The 15,938-nt window shown below is 35.8% G+C and overlaps 2 protein-coding genes across 2 annotated transcripts in view; both read left to right on the top strand.

The window, feature by feature from the left end:
* LOC131159196 (bifunctional aspartate aminotransferase and glutamate/aspartate-prephenate aminotransferase) overlaps positions 1-4,050 on the top strand; it is a 42,576-nt gene extending 38,526 nt beyond the window's left edge. The window contains exons 8-10 of the mRNA XM_058113913.1: positions 3,119-3,289; positions 3,371-3,484; positions 3,628-4,050. Coding sequence (XP_057969896.1) covers positions 3,119-3,289; positions 3,371-3,484; positions 3,628-3,768 — 426 coding nt within the window. The 3' untranslated portion in view covers positions 3,769-4,050. The remainder of the gene's footprint in view (positions 1-3,118; positions 3,290-3,370; positions 3,485-3,627) is intronic.
* On the top strand, positions 909-2,609 carry LOC131159197 (uncharacterized). The gene is made up of 2 exons (XM_058113914.1): positions 909-2,375; positions 2,550-2,609. The coding sequence occupies exons 1-2, from the start codon at positions 2,071-2,073 to the stop codon at positions 2,551-2,553; spliced, it is 309 nt and encodes a 102-aa protein (XP_057969897.1). The 5' UTR covers positions 909-2,070; the 3' UTR covers positions 2,554-2,609.
* Positions 4,051-15,938: the final 11,888 nt, after the last annotated feature.

Here is a 15,938-nt window from a genome sequence, read left to right as displayed (position 1 = left end):
TACCTTCCTTTGGACTAACCTAAAACCTCTTTTGCCATCCTTATAATAGAATTTGCCATTTTATTTCAAACAGTATTTGCATTGACCTTACCCCTACTATCCAATCACACTCTTTCTTCATTTTATTTTTGAATTTTACTATATTATCTCCCTTCAAGTTCCACCTTCTAGTTCTCATGTGTTGATTTATGCTACTCCTTCACTTCCATTTTTTAAAATGAATATCTAATACTAAGACTATGTTGTGTAGCTAAATTTTCACTTGGGATAACTTTACAATCCTTACAAGATAGATGGTTCCCGTTCTTAGTTAAGAAGAAATCTATTTGGCTTTTATTGTGCTCACTCTTGAAAGTTATTAAGTGTTTTTGTCTTTTTATAAAGTATTCAATATAGCCAAATCATAAGACATGGAAAAATTTAAGATTGTATCACTGACCTCATTTTTATCTTTATATCGATGACCTCCATGTATCCGCTCATATCCTATATTATCCTTGCCAATGTGACCATTCAAATCAACTCTTATGAATGTCTTTTCATACATTGGCATCCCTTGTAAAATATTATTCATATCTTCCCAAAATTGTCTTTTCAAATTTTCTATTATGCATATTTGGGGAGCATACGGACTAATGACGTTCAGTATCTCCAAGCATAAAGCTATCCTGATTTTAATGATCCTATCCCCTATTCCTTTAACATTTACTACGTTATCTTTTAGGTCTCTATCTACAATAATACCCATGTCGTATGTTTTTTTTTTATCAGTGTACCAAAGTTTAAAATTCTAATTTTTTAATTTCTCTAGCTTTCTCTCCTACCCATTTCGTCTCTTGAAGGTAGATTAAGTTAATTTTCCTTCTAAACATTATTTCCACTATTTCCATACTTTTTCCTGTAAAAGTCTCTATATTCCAAGTTGCTAATCTTATCTTAGTTTCTTGTGCTAACTTATTAACCCTCTCCTTTTTATGCTGACCCGGTCTATTCTCTTGATCTAGGTGAATTTTGGTAAGAATCCATGATAATTAGATCTGACAAAGTTTAATGATGGTTGTCAGCTACCTAACACAAACTTGCTTCTTTATCCGGGCTTGGGACCTGCTATGTGCACAAATAATTTGTGTTACACAAGTGAAGTATACGTTTACTTTTTTTTTTTTAGCAAACTTATTTCACATAGAAAAATTTCTAAGTCACACCCTATAACTAGTAGAAACCACGCACACAATACAATGCATTTGAAAAATAAAATAAAAATTAAAGCATAAAATTTTGGGTGTGAATCTGAGCTAGAATAAAGTCTATGCAATAGTACTTTTTTGAAAAATTTGTTGTAATCCAAGACTTGCAAATAAAACACAAAAGAAACAAAAATGCATATATTACACCTACAAATGCTAAACACAAAATCACCACAGTTAACCAACTGTTGAGAGGTGAAAATCTCACCGATGACTAGAACTAAAAAAGTAAAGACAACTGCTTGAAGAATACCCTTTGATGCAGGAAAATTAATGCTTGGAAAGAGAATCAATTGAAGAATATTTAAGCGATGAGGAATTGTAAGAATTCTTCAATCTAAAAATCAAGATTCAAATCCAAAAACCTTCACGCTGAATCTTCAGGCTCTCCAGTGCCCTTAAACCTCTTCTTTCTTGGCTCCAATGCAAGGTTCAGAATCTTCAGATCTTTCAAGAGACGCAAAAGAAATAATATACGGACTTCAAAATTTCGTAGAAAAGATTTTGCAGTGGTTCTTTTGCTGGGTAATATCAATCTTTCTTCATGATCAAGCTGCATCTGTATCCTCACATACAAAGCATCAATGACCTTCAATTCAAGGTATCAGAAAAAGTGTCCGGTGGCAGCGAGATCAGATTATCGGAAGAGAACAAAACTGCTCAATTTGAAGCAAAAGTCATGCAACGAAAATCTCCAAGAAAGAGACTCCAGAGGAAGAGAGCAATGATGGCTATGAATCAATCTGTGCATGGCGAATCGGTACTCTTGGACATGGGCAGAGAACAAGCAATTTGAGATAGCACTTGTAACATTCCCAAGGACATGCTGGGCCAGTGGAGCAAGATTGCCAGCTCACTCTCCACAAAGTTGTCGGCGGAGGTTCAGGAACAATACGAGAAATTAGTTGATGATGTGAATCTGATCCTGTCTGGCTGGATCCAGCTCCCGCATTATGCTGACGGCTCGCTACCGAGGAAGAGCCCTGCCAGTTCTCTGACTCGGTCCTCGTGGAATTGGGAGGTGAAGAAACAATTTCTGGAGGCGCTTGAGGCGTTCCCTGATGGCACGGAGGGCACGCAGGACCGGTGGAACAAGATCACCAGTGTAATCTTGACAAAGTCGCCAGCGTAACTCCTACATAATTCCATAACAATAAATCGAAAATCTACATAATTTTTTTTTTATTATCAAAATTGGGATTATAAATTTGGGCTAATGGATTAAAGTTGACTACATGTCCTTGTGGACAATTTGATTGACGCCATTTTAACATTAGCTGTTGCACAAATTATTGTTCATAGATAAAGTAGGTGTGGAAGCGACAAAACAATATGTGCGCCTTGTGAAGGACTTGTCCCAGGGCTTTTACTGATATTGGCATGAAAAATTTTTGAAAAGGTTTGAACCTTCTGCACTTAGAGACATGGTTAGGTTTAATTGTTTGTACATTTTTTATTTGTGTTAATATCGATTTTCTGTTGGGCTCCTCTGGCCTTTCTTCAAAATTGTGAACTATTAACAATTTTCTGAAATGGTATAATTTTAATAGCATTTTAAAATAATGAAGATTAGTCTAAAATGTTAGAAGTGTGGAAAAATGCTGAATGCTTGAAATTATGTAAGAAAATATCAATATCCACTTAGTACTAGGGTCTTGAATGCGCTTGTGCAGGTTTTGTTACCGCTTTATGCAAAAAGACTTTAAGTTGGTATATGACACTCCTCCTGTATCATGGATGGTGGAACAAGCTCTAGATAAATAGCATTTTGATTCAAACCAGATATTCTAAATGCTAACTTTATACTTCAAGATGAATTATATATTATTCTCTCTGAACTTCATATGATTCCAATTGTTATATTGTCCTAGTTCACATCAGGTGCAAGTAGCATATCTCAGAAAGCAGCAGTTGCTGCTCTAGGACTGGGCTATGCTGGTGGGGAAGCAATTTCTATCATGGTGAAAGCATTCCGAGAGCGGCGGGATTTCTTGATTAAAAGCTTTAGAGAAATAGAGGGTGTCAAAATATCAGAGCCCCAGGTAACAGCAAAGATTTGCTCCAACTGTCATTTTCTTCTTGAATACTCAACTCAGCACATTCTCAATTCTTCTTACTTGCAGGGGGCTTTCTATCTCTTCCTCGACTTCAGCTCTTACTATGGTTCAGTGGCTGAAGGTTTTGGTGCCATTAACAGTTCAGAGTCCCTCTGCCGATACTTACTGGACGTGGCTCAGGTAAGCATCATGCTAGGCTGTTTCTAGAGAGAGAGAGAGAGACAGAATTGAGAATTTGAGCTCAGTATATGTTGCAGTGCTACTGAAGTTGTGTTATTGTCATAGTTGTAATTGGGGTTGTATGGTTGTTGGGTGTTCCACAGGTAGCATTGGTTCCAGGGGATGCATTTGGGGACGACAGCTGCATCCGCATCTCTTATGCATCATCCCTCTCCACTCTACAGGCAGCCGTGGAGAGAATCAAGAAGGCACTTATTACCCTCAAGGCCCCTGTCCCTGTTTAATTTATTGGTAGACCAAATCTAAATGCAATACGACTGTTGTACCTTTTCTTTTTTCTTTATTATTTATTTTTTTTTTGGGAATCTCCAAATGGGTATTTTATATTAATTATAAGTTGGTAAGTATCAGGGGTTTCTCATGTTGTTTCCACTCTGTCGGCGTTGCTTGTACCCATTATAATTACTAGCGAGTCAGTGGGCCGGCAGCTTTAAACCTTCAAGCATAAAAGGAAAATGAAATTAGACATGGGATTCACAGTGGGATAAAATGTGAGTTTAATGCAAGTATAATTTAAGCTATCAATTTAAATGGAATTGATCAGTTTAATGTAATGAGAATTGATTGAATTGGATCTCTCAAGCCTATAAATAGTGAGCTTAAAAAAGGTTGGACACACACAAAGACCGACACACAGGTTGATCATTGAAAATTTTGAGAAAAGCATTGTGAGAGAGAGAGAGAGACTAAGTGGCTGAGATTGAAGAAATTAAAGAGGGTTGAGGATTGAAGAGCTCGAATTGTTGTAGAAACTTGGAGCTGAAGGGTTCGGGCAAATGAGGAAGTTGGATAGCATTATGAAATTAGAGGTTGGTTCCTTAGAATTTTGTGTTATTCAATTCAATTTGAATTGGGCTTAAATTTGAACAATTTTTGAACAAAAATCAATTTGGAAAAAGCATCAAACAAAATTCAGGTATTTGATCCAAATTTGGAATACCCATATTTGAATGCCCAAACTCAAACGCCTTTAGATTTGACCTAAAGACTTGGGTCAGATTGATTGGGGTCTAAGTTAGTTGACTCGTTTACCTAAGACCCAGGTCAACCTTGACTTGAGTCCATTGGCCTAAAACCCAAAGCCCAATTAGTTTGTGGCCCACTTTTAAATCCAAACCCAAATGGGCCTGGTCCAACCTAAACTCAGTTGATCCAAGCCCATCAATCCCAAATCAAGCCCAACCAATCTTAACCTGAGCTTAATCTAACCCGAATTCCAACCTAACCTAGGTTAATCCTAGGTCAACCAACCCTATTTGGCTTATAGGAAAAATGAAAGAAAATAACTAGAAAATTTACAAGAAAAAAAAACAAAGAATCGAAATACTCATCTCTATACTTTTGTTGTTTGGATTTGTGGGTACAAAGCTTAAAACTCTCTACTTATGTTTTTGAATTGAGATCTGCAAAGAAAAATAAGAGAAAAGAGTTAGATTAAAAGAGAGAGAGAAGAAGAAAGAGAGCAAAGGGAGAGAGTTCCGCGAGAGACAAAGAAAAAGGAAGAGAAAGGGAGAGAAGAGAGAAAGAGAGAGATAAAGAATTAGAGAGAAGAGGAAGAAAGAAAGAAAAAGAGCAATCAGAGGTTTGCGAAGGAAAATGAAGAGAGTAGAGGGAGAGAGTTTTGAGAGAGAGAGAGAGAGAGAGAGAGAGAGAGAGAGAGAGAGAGAGAACAAGGAAAAGAAATGGAGAGAAAAGAGAGAGAGAAATGTGATTTATGGTTTAATTCCAAAAGGGGGAGGGTTTGGATATTTTAAATTCTAGGTCCCTTTTTGTCATATTGTAATACACAATCAATATTTCACAAATCTAGGGCTTTTCTAACAATCTCAAATCCCACAAATATTCAAGTATGCTAGAATATAAACCACATACAATAATCACAACAAATTAAAAAAAAGCATACAAGTGCGAAAAAGTAAATAGTTTAGGGAAGAAAGAGCAAATACAAGGATTTTTTACGAGGTTCGGCAAACCCTGCCTATGTCCTTGCCTCAAGCCAACCCACTTGAGGATTCCACTAAACCGCTCCCTTAATCGGGCAGAGCAAACCACTTACAACACTCCTTACAAGGTAGAGCCCCCTTTTACACCACTCTTTCAGTAGGATGGAGCCCTCCTCTTCAGGAGATACCCCACGCCTGGTATGGTTCACTACCCGAATCGCAAGGACACAAAATAGAAAGAAATTTTGTGTGTACAGGTAGATGCTTCTCAAAAAAACCAAGATGTACAATGTAAAATTATATGCACTCTCAAATGATAAGATTTGTGCTCAATAGAGTTAGTGTGTTTCTCTCAAAAGGATTTTTGCAATAAGGAGAGAAAATGATCTTTGAGTAATATATATTGAATGCTTCAAAGATTCAAACCCTAATAAAAGATTTCTCCAAAAAATATTTTTTAAGAATGAGTGTGGGAGAAGCTAGGGTTTTACTCTCAATAAAATTTTCAAATAAATGAGTAGGAGAGAAGATGATCTTTGATAAGAAAAATTTATGCCCAAATAGATGCTTCTTCAACAACCCTCAAAAGTAATAAATGATTTTGCTAATGAAGAGAGTGAATGAGAATAAATGTTCTCTTTCAAATAAATATTTTTCAAAGTAATGAGAAGAAGAGAGTAAACGCTTGCTTGTTTTTGAAAAGATGAGTGAATAAGTCCAACGATGTGAAAGTATAATATCTTAAGATCGAAAGTTGTTTAATGAGTTTAGGGCAAGGTACATATAGAGAATTTAAAAAATTAACCTTTAAGTGACCGTTTCGGCATCATTAAAATATTAAATTTGAATTTTTTGACTGTTTTCGGCTTAAAAAATAGTCCAACCCGAGAGTTCTGGTAGACTGAGGAAGCTCCAATTGATTGGCCTTAGGCAATTTCCCAAATCCCCAAGGTTCGGTTGACTGGGCCTTATGATCCGGTCTGCCGAATAGAAGTCCGGTCGACTGGGCTTCACTGGCTTTCAAGAGGCCGGCCGACTGGGTCTCTCAGGCTAGTCGACTGGGCTAAATGAAAACTTGGATTTTAGCCCTCTTTAGACCTCAAAATCACTTCAAACCTTTTTTTATGATATTAGCATTTTATGAAAAAGGTTTTCCATGTAAAAATTGATTTCCTAAGGTCTCTTTATGATCTGTATTGAGCATTCAAATCAGATCATGCAAGACATGTAATTACAATACAAACTAAATGCAATTACAACTAAAAGTAAATGTCTTCATTCTTTTTCTCATCATTTTCCTTGAAATAAGCCAGGTGATATGAGTTTCAAGTACCTCATGGCTTCCATTATATCCTTACCATGTGTGTGTGCTGAATTATAAACATGTTCAAGTACTGACGCATAGATAAGATATTTGTGATTTGTTATTATCAAAATGGGATTAGACTCATAAAGTCAATAAAAGAGAACAATTAGAAAGCATAGAAAGAAAGAGGTCAGATAGAGAGGTTTGCGAGAGAAAATGAAGAGAGAGAAAGAGAGAGGTATGCGAGAGAAAATAAAGAGAGCAGAGGGAGAGAGTACTGAGAGAGAGAGAGAGAGAGAGAGAGAGAGAGAGAGGAAGAATTTGAGATGGAAAAAATAAAGAGAAGGGAAAAAGTTTTTGTATTAAGTTTTTTATTTTTTATTTTTTATTTTTAAATAAAAATAAAAGCTAATATAAAATAGTGGGACATGTGTCTCCTTATGGACGATAACATGTGGCATGTCCAAGACCGAACATTTAGGAAGCGGCATGGCGTAATCCTAGCCGTCCAATCTGTGTTTTTTTCTGGACGATCGGATCGCTCAGAGTTATGTTCCACCACGTGGTGATTCATGCTAACGTCACCTTATTGTAGAAAATTCAAAAAAAATATATAAAAGGAAATAAATAAAAGAAGCAATGCCACCATTACTAGCTAACATGTGGCCAAGCATCCCTTCCCAACCGAGTCAACTCGGTCTGTCTAGATCAACTTGAGTTGACTTGTTGGTCCGTTGAACCGGTTCAAACTGATTGAACTGGTTTGACTCTTTTGAGCCGCCAGCTCAGTTTATTTAATTTTAAAATTAGTTAATTTTTAAAAATTGAAACAAATAGTAAAAAAATTAAAAATTAAAAAATTAAAAATAAAAATAAAAATATTTGAGTTATTTTGACTCGAATAACAAAAAAAATGGAAAAATTAAAAATATCAAAAATGAAGGAAAAAGTCTTAAAAATATTAGAAAACTACAAAAAAATGTTGTGAAAATTTTAGAAAATTCTAAAGCAATTTTGAAAAATTTGGGAATATTTTAAAGACTTCTTTTGATCTAATTTTATGAATGTATTATCTATATGTATTTTATGTTTGTATTTGTGCGTCCCAACAATTAAACAAAGGGTAAAGAAGCATTTCAGACCTCATCTATATTAGTTCTGAGGGGGTTTATCTAATAAGATCTCTTCCTTTGGAGGTCTTATTAGACATTTCTAAATTGCATCTTATTTTATATTTTATTTTAAAATTTTAAAATTTATTTATTTTTCAAAGAGTTAATTAAAGACCATTAGATTCAATTTAAGGATAATTCATGATTGATTTGGTACCGTTCGTAGAATGGGTGTGTAGGGGGTGCTTGTGACTACCCCAAAAATAATATATGGAAAATATATATATAAATAAATTATTATTTAAGATTTAAAATTAAATTAAAAATAAATAAATTAATTAAATAATAAGAATTATGAATTAAGTAATAATATATATATATATATATGTATATATAGGTTAAAAGGCTATTATTATTATTATTATTATTACATTATATATATATATATATATATATATATATATTTATATGTTATTTTATCACTTGAAGCTTCAAAGGATTTCAAATTGCAGAAGGTAGAAATCCCCCCCCCCTTTTTCAGTGCTGTCTCTCTCTCCTCGTCTCTTCTCCCTCTCTCCTCGATTTTTTTGGCCAAACGGGTGCCGATCAAAAATCGAAAAATACCACTAGGCTCTATTCTCCGCCACCGACATTTCTACCGGAGTGGATTTGTAGTATGGGCGACATAAGCATATGTCTTGGTGTAAGGTAAATTCTCACTCTCACCTCATTTTTTCTTAAATCTTAAGCCAAAATGACTATCGGATAACACCACGAGAGTTTAGGGATCATTCTCTACAAGCCTAGCGGAGCGAATTTCTCGTGGGGTCATTGTAGGCATAGCCCCAAAACTAGGATAATGGGGTTATTTAGAGATTAATTGTTATTTAATTAATATAGATTTGGAAATGTTAGAATATTGGTCATTCTGGGGTTAAACTAGGATTATTGAATTCAGGGTTTGGGTGAGCGTCGCGGGTATGATTTCGGGATCCCTGCAGGCGTAGTTTAGAAAACCAGGTAAGGGGAATGAATTATGATAATATTTGTTGAGAATTATTGACTGAGAAATTATGTGATAACGAAATATGATATTTTGCCTGAAATTATTATGATATGATTATCAGATAAAAATTGTGTGACATAGAGTTATACTGAGAACATTTTGAATTGGGTTGTGTGATTTGCATGAAGGAAATGAGAATTTGATATAAATATATATACTGAAAGGTTTTGTGCAGAGATGATTTAAAAGAAACCCAATGCTATGTATACACTGAGCTGAAATGAAATGTGAATTGTTTTATTGAGAAATAATGAAAATTATATATATGTATATGTATATTGAAGAGTTTTATGAGAAATGACGAAATGAGAAACATGGATATGTATATTGGAAAAATAATGAAATGTTTTATTGAGAAATGTTGAAGTGTGTGAAATGATACATATATATATGTATGTATGTATTAGTATAAGATGAAATGTGAATATTAAAAATGGGAATATTGTAATGTAAATTCTGCAATATGAATATTGAAATGTGGAAATTGAAATGTGATTTCTAAAATGTGAATATTAAATTGAGAATATCGATTGTGAATTTTGAGAAAATTGAATATTGCAAAGTGCGAAAGCTATAATGGGATTATTGAAATGTAAATGATGAAATGGCAATACCGCATAATGATTGCGGGTATGTGCTAATGATAACCTTGACGGATGTTTATGGAAATCCTAATGATGGGTTGTGATATTGAGCACGGTACCGTTGCTAGTGGTGATAGTGCAACCACACGGACTTTTGGAGCGTGTGGCATGACAGTTGACTGACCAGTTTAGTAGAGGTGTTGTGCCCCTTTGGGTCCATATCAGGGCTATAGGCCGACCAGTCATACTATAGACATGGGATATGTGATATGATATTTTGATCTAACCGGGTCAGCCAACCACGGTTAGATCAAGCTTTCGGGCCATACAACCCTGACCATGGGGGGAAGCATGACATGGAAAAGAGATTCTCAGGGCAGCTATGAGTTACAAATGCGATATTGGGAACCAAGGATACTCATGTGTTGGATAGTAAAATGGATATGCGTGAGTTAATAACATAAATAATTGAGGCGAAGTAAAACTCTCCGCTTGAAGGCTTACTGAGTAAGGTGAGTGCCTTAATTAGTGTCAGTTGTAGTCAAACCTGAGTTAATCGGGTAAGGTTACAAACGATATCAGAGAAAAGGGGAACTGCATGTATGGATGTGTGCAGTCTCCCCTATCCTCAGAAACTTCTCTAGTAAATATGGGTTGTGCAAGAATGAATTTGAGAAATAGTTTTAAAGCTTGTAAAAGCTGATGTTTTATATCTATATGATTGTGAGCATATATATATATATATCAATGTATTTTCTAGATGAATTGATGATTTGAAAAGTAAAATATGTTAAAATTGAACTTATATTGCCACACACTATAAATAATTTATTCTGTCTTGCTGAGATGTGTCTCACCCAAATTATCTAAACTTTTCAGGGAATAGAGACATACTAGGTGATAGAGCTCTGAGATAGTAGGGAGTTGGGACCCTAATTCACAGGGTGAGTTTTTGGACTAGGAGGTGTGATTCCCCTCGGGTTGTATTGTTTTGGGTATGAGATATAAATGTATGTATATGGTTATTGATACTTTGGGTATTGTATTCATGATGGTATGTATATTATGTCTTCCGTTGTAGGTTAATATAAATAAAATTCCTGTTTACACGGTACCCAATGTGGGTCGGGTCACGTGAGTGGTATCAGAGTTGTTGACATGGCCGATGTGTCACGCCCCGAACCTGCATTCGGGTTCTTGCACGATGTGATGTTTGATGTGTACAATTTAATTATTATCGATGGTTTGAAAAAATGGTATGAAAAATCGGGCCGTCACAATTTGGTATCAGAGCCTAGGTTGCTAGGTTTTGCAGACTTTAGTAAATAGCAGAATACAATACCAGAGTATAAGAATGGATTGTGAGGAGAATAGGAGGTGGGTAGATTGAGATATGAGTCGGTTATTGTTAGAGGATGAGATTGGAATTTAGGGTTCTATCTTGCAACCTGGAGGCAGGAAATTTCATGATTGTTTTTGTGATTTTCCTAGGGTGACGACTTCGGGAAAACCATAGTAAACTATCATTGGGTCTTGTTTCTGAGTGGTAGGATTGAATCCTAAATTGGGATTGAGGATGACAAAATGAATGGTCATAGAAGATTATTTTTGGATCCTAGGATGTTAAGTGTATTAGTGGTATTACATAGCGTCACCCAGCAGGTGATGACAGAAATGACTAGGAGTTTAAAGGAACAGAGTTGCACGATTGAGCAGTTCACGTGCATGAAGCTCTATCGTTTTCTAGAGTGGTCGACCCATTAGTGGCTGAGAATTGGGTCCAGAATATTGAGGACATATTGGTAGTGCTCCCTTGTACTGTGGAGCAGCAAGTGTTCTTTACTGTATTCAAGTTGACTGGAGAGGCAAAACGTTGGTGGAGATCAACGAGATTACTAGAGGAACAGGGGCCTGAACCTAAAGTGATGACATGAAGCTATTTCAGGGAGATATTTTTAGAGCGTTACTTTTCTGCTGCTAATATGAGTGCAAAAGTAGCAGAGTTTTTGAGTTTGACACAGGGACACATGACAGTGCAACAGTATGTCGCCAAATTTATCAAGCTATCCTACTTTGCTCCATACCTAGGGCTAGATGAGGAAAAGAAGGTGAGGAAGTTTGAGGAGGGCCTGAGTCGGGGATTATATAAGCATGTTGTAGGTTTCTGAGCCCAAACTTTCTCAAAGATAGTTGATAGAGCTACAGTGATTGAGAGTAACCTACAGAGAGGTGCTGCAGCACAAAGTCAGAGGAAGAGGCCCGCGCCTCTAGATTTTCAAGTAGGGCCCAGCTGAGGGCCTTGGGAAGGTAGGATAGCAGAGGTGATTGGAGACAAAGGATGGGGGATCCAGCGGTATAGAACAGACCGATGCCCTCTCCTTGTTCTAGATGCTAAGGAGACACCTAGGAGAGTGTCGGGTCAGGGAGGTGATATGTTACTGATGCTATTGACCTGGCCACATAGCGAGAGATTTTCGAGCATCTCCAGTGATTGCGTTTGTTCTTGGACCGTATAGAGGAGGTCACGAGACACCCCTAAGGCAGTCAATAGAGGAATACAACCCAGAACGAGTCTACACTTTGATACCAGGAGATGCTGAGGCGACACAAGATGTCGTGATAGGTACTGTTTCAATTCTATCATATAAAACTGCTGCCTAGTTTGATTCAGGGGTGACTCATTCTTTTATCGCCCGAGAATTTGTTAAATTTTTTGGGATTCTAACTTAGCTATTAGATCAGTTTGTCAGTGTCTACGCCAACTGGAGCAGTAGTGTTGTGTAGGAAGGTACTCTGGAACTGTCCAGTTTGGATTCAGGGGAGGTCTTTACCAGCTGACTTGGTGATTTAGATATGCTTGGGTTCAAGGCAATTCTGGGGATGGAATGGCTAGCTGCTAACTACGCCAGTATAGACTGTTATCGGAGAAAGGTGGTAATTATATCTCTAGGAGGACAGGAGTACAAATTTGTGGGGTTATGTGTGCGCACCCCACCGCAGATGTTATCCGCCATTTAGGAGAGAAGGTTATTGTTAGAGGGTTTCTAGAGATATTTGGCTTATGTGAAGGAAGTATCAAAATGGGAGTTGAGGTTAGAGGATATCCCGATAAAGAGGGATTTTTCTGATGTATTCCCTAAGGATTTGTCGGGACTACCTCCTGATCGTGAGGTAGAGTTTGTTATTGACCTAACTCCGAAAACGATGCTGATTTCTAGAGTGTTGTATAGAATGGCACCGACAAAATTAAATGAGTTAAAGAAACAGTTACAAGAATTATTAAATAAGGGGTCTATCAGGTCCAGCGTGTCACCCTGGGGAGTGCTAGTATGGGTTGTGAAAAAGAAAGATGAGTCGATGAGAATGTGCACAGGCTACATATTTTCAAATTTCCATAAGTCGGCCAAAATAGTGGGGACAATTTAATCCTAAAATTGAGATGACCATAAGAATGTAAGATACTAAGTGGGCAACAATTGGACTCCTATATTTTGTGAAAATTCTTTATTCCCTGGGAAGTGATGTTATAACCATAACTTGAAAACATATATGAGAATAAGATGTCATGGGCATCACATTGCCAAGTATTCCAAAGGATCTTATGAATCAAATAACACCAAACAGAATCATTTTTAGCAACTTACCTAGAAGAAAACTCATAATGATACTCAGACCCTTAGCAAACTGCTATCTAGAAGGAAAACCATACATGTTAGGACTTGGAGCTTTATCTATTCGCTTTGTCCTGTGCGAATCCTACTTGGCAATGGGACACCAATTTAACTGTTTAGGCATCAGCTTGATTGAGATTTGATTTGTATACAGCTTAATGTGAAATCATCTTTTGTTGTCTACAGTTGATTGTGGCTTTTGAAACCATCTTTAGAATCTAATCCTTCTACCATTAGCAACTCTCTAGTACAAATGAATATCATGCTTTTCTTCCTGGTCCATCTCACACAAGATTTATGCTTCCAGACAATGTCCAATCACTGATCATAGTTGACTTAACAACTTCAATAGTATTGTATCTTATACCAAAAAACCAAGACACGAGTGTATTGCATATTTGTCCAGTCACTGGAGCAGGATCATGGTTGACTTGAAGTCAGTATACCAGGACTTAGACTTGCCATAATTGCAATCCATATATTTCATTGATAATATTTTCCAACTATGTTATGATATTCAATGTGTGCCACCATTGGTTAGAAGTTGAGCCCTAAAAACTATTTGAAGCAAGGAAAAAAAAAAAAATTAGGAACCAATTTGGTAGGAAAATGATACCTTACCTTGATTTAAAAGTGTTAGCCAGTACATTAGTTTGGCATTGAAAAGGGATTAGATGATTAGAATTCTAAGGAATGTTTAGAAGCTCATGTAATTTTTACTCAAACGAATTACAAAGTTATGGTGAGAGTTTTGAAGTGTTTTTTTATACAATTGATCTGACGGGCAAATGATTACATACCCTGGTCTGAGATGTCCCAGTAGGTATAGTCCTTGATGAGTGTGAGTCATTACTGCAGATTCTTTGCTTAAAGATGAGGCTAACCATTGGTGGTTATTTATTGATCATACACCTAGTGGTTTGTTTTTTAGAAGAAAATAGTACTCAGAGATCCAAATGGAGTGAGGGTTTTCTTTCTTACTAACAAGCTCTCATATTTGACATCTAGAGTTCTTGTGAAAGGATATAATTTGGGCATATGTCTGGGGTTGTAACAGCAATGAAGGAAATATATAAGTTAACGAATTCCAAACTTTTCACCCATAGGGGATAAATTTTTAGATATTCTTCCTAGATGATTTACTGGGGTTATCTCCAAGAGGAGATTGAATTTAATATTTGATTTGGTGTTAGAAACGGAGCCTATGTTGACTGCTTCATATATAATGACATTAATTGGATTAAAGCAACTTAGGGTGCAACTAGGAAATTCTCTCGACAAGGAATTTGTTCAACCTAGTACATCATCATAGGTTGCACTTATACTATTCACTAAGAAACATAATGGGGCCTTGAGGCTATGCATTGATCATTGGAAGTTGAATCACTTTACATTAAGAATTAGTATCAAATTATTTGATTAATTGATTACATCCAAAATTTTTTAAGATTGATTTGAAATTAAATTATCACTAATTAAGAATTGGAAATTTCACATTCTAAAGACAGAATTGAGTACACGGTAAGATCGCTATAAGTTTCTGGTGTTACCAATTGGGGTTACTAATACACCTTACATTTTCATGGATATGATGAATCAAGTAATTTAACCATACTTGGATCAATTTATATTAATTTTTATGGATGATTTTTGGGGTACTCAAAGACTCAAGAAGAGCAGGAACAACATTTGTGATTAATTTTACAAAAATTATGAGAGCATCAGTTATATGCTAAACAAGAAATGTTGGTGTTAGATCTTTAGGAGATTGAAGATGGAAATTGAAGTTGTTGAGTGTTGGTGCTGAAGCAAGGTGTATTAGGACATGATGTATAATCCATCGATTTATGTTAGTTACCAATTCTAATAGAGTTGTTTATAAAGATTAACTCAAAACATGTTAGGTTAACGATGAATTTTATTTGGGGTTGTATTTAACAAATTTCGAGGACGGAATTTTTACAAGGAGGGGAGAATGTAACGACCCCAAAAATAAAATAAATAAATAAATAAATAATTTAAGATTTAAAATTAAATTGAATAATCAATTAATTAATTAAATAATAAGAATTATGAATTAAGTAATATTATATATATATATATATATATATATGGGTTAAAAGTTATTACTATTATATATATACACACATATAGGTTAAAGGTTATTATTATTATTATATTATATATATATATATATGTTATATTATCAACTCAAGCTTTTCAGGATTTCAGATTGCAGAAGGCAAAATGCACCCCCCCTTTTTTCAGCGCCGTCTCTCTCTCTCTCTCTCTCTCTCTCTCTCTCTCTCTCTCTCCTCGTATCTTCTCCCACTCTCCTCGATTTCTTCGGCCAAACGGGCGTCGATCAAAAATCAAAAAATACCACTGGACTCCATTCTCCGTCACCGACATTTTTACTGAAGTGGATTTGTCGTAGAAGCAACGTAGGCATATCTCTTGGGGTAAGGTAAATTCTCACTCTTACCTCAATTTTTCTTAAATCTTAAGCCAAAATGACGTTCGGACACCACCACGAGAATCTATGCATGATTCTCTACAAGTCTAGCAGAACGAATTTCTCGTGGGGTTGTTATAGGCATAGCCCCAAAACTAGGATAAGTGGGTTATTTATAGATTAATTGTTATTTAATTAAAGTAGATTTGGAAATGTTAGAATATTGGTCATTTTGGGGTTGAACTAGGATTATTGAA

The sequence above is a fragment of the Malania oleifera genome, chromosome 7 (assembly GCF_029873635.1).
Source record: "Malania oleifera isolate guangnan ecotype guangnan chromosome 7, ASM2987363v1, whole genome shotgun sequence".
Lineage (NCBI taxonomy): Eukaryota > Viridiplantae > Streptophyta > Magnoliopsida > Santalales > Ximeniaceae > Malania > Malania oleifera.
This window is presented reverse-complemented; position numbering and strand designations above follow the sequence as displayed.

Bases quoted from the DNA above. Each gene is read 5' to 3' on its own strand.
- LOC131159197 (XM_058113914.1), top strand. From the start codon at position 2,071: ATGCTGGGCCAGTGGAGCAAGATTGCCAGCTCACTCTCCACAAAGTTG.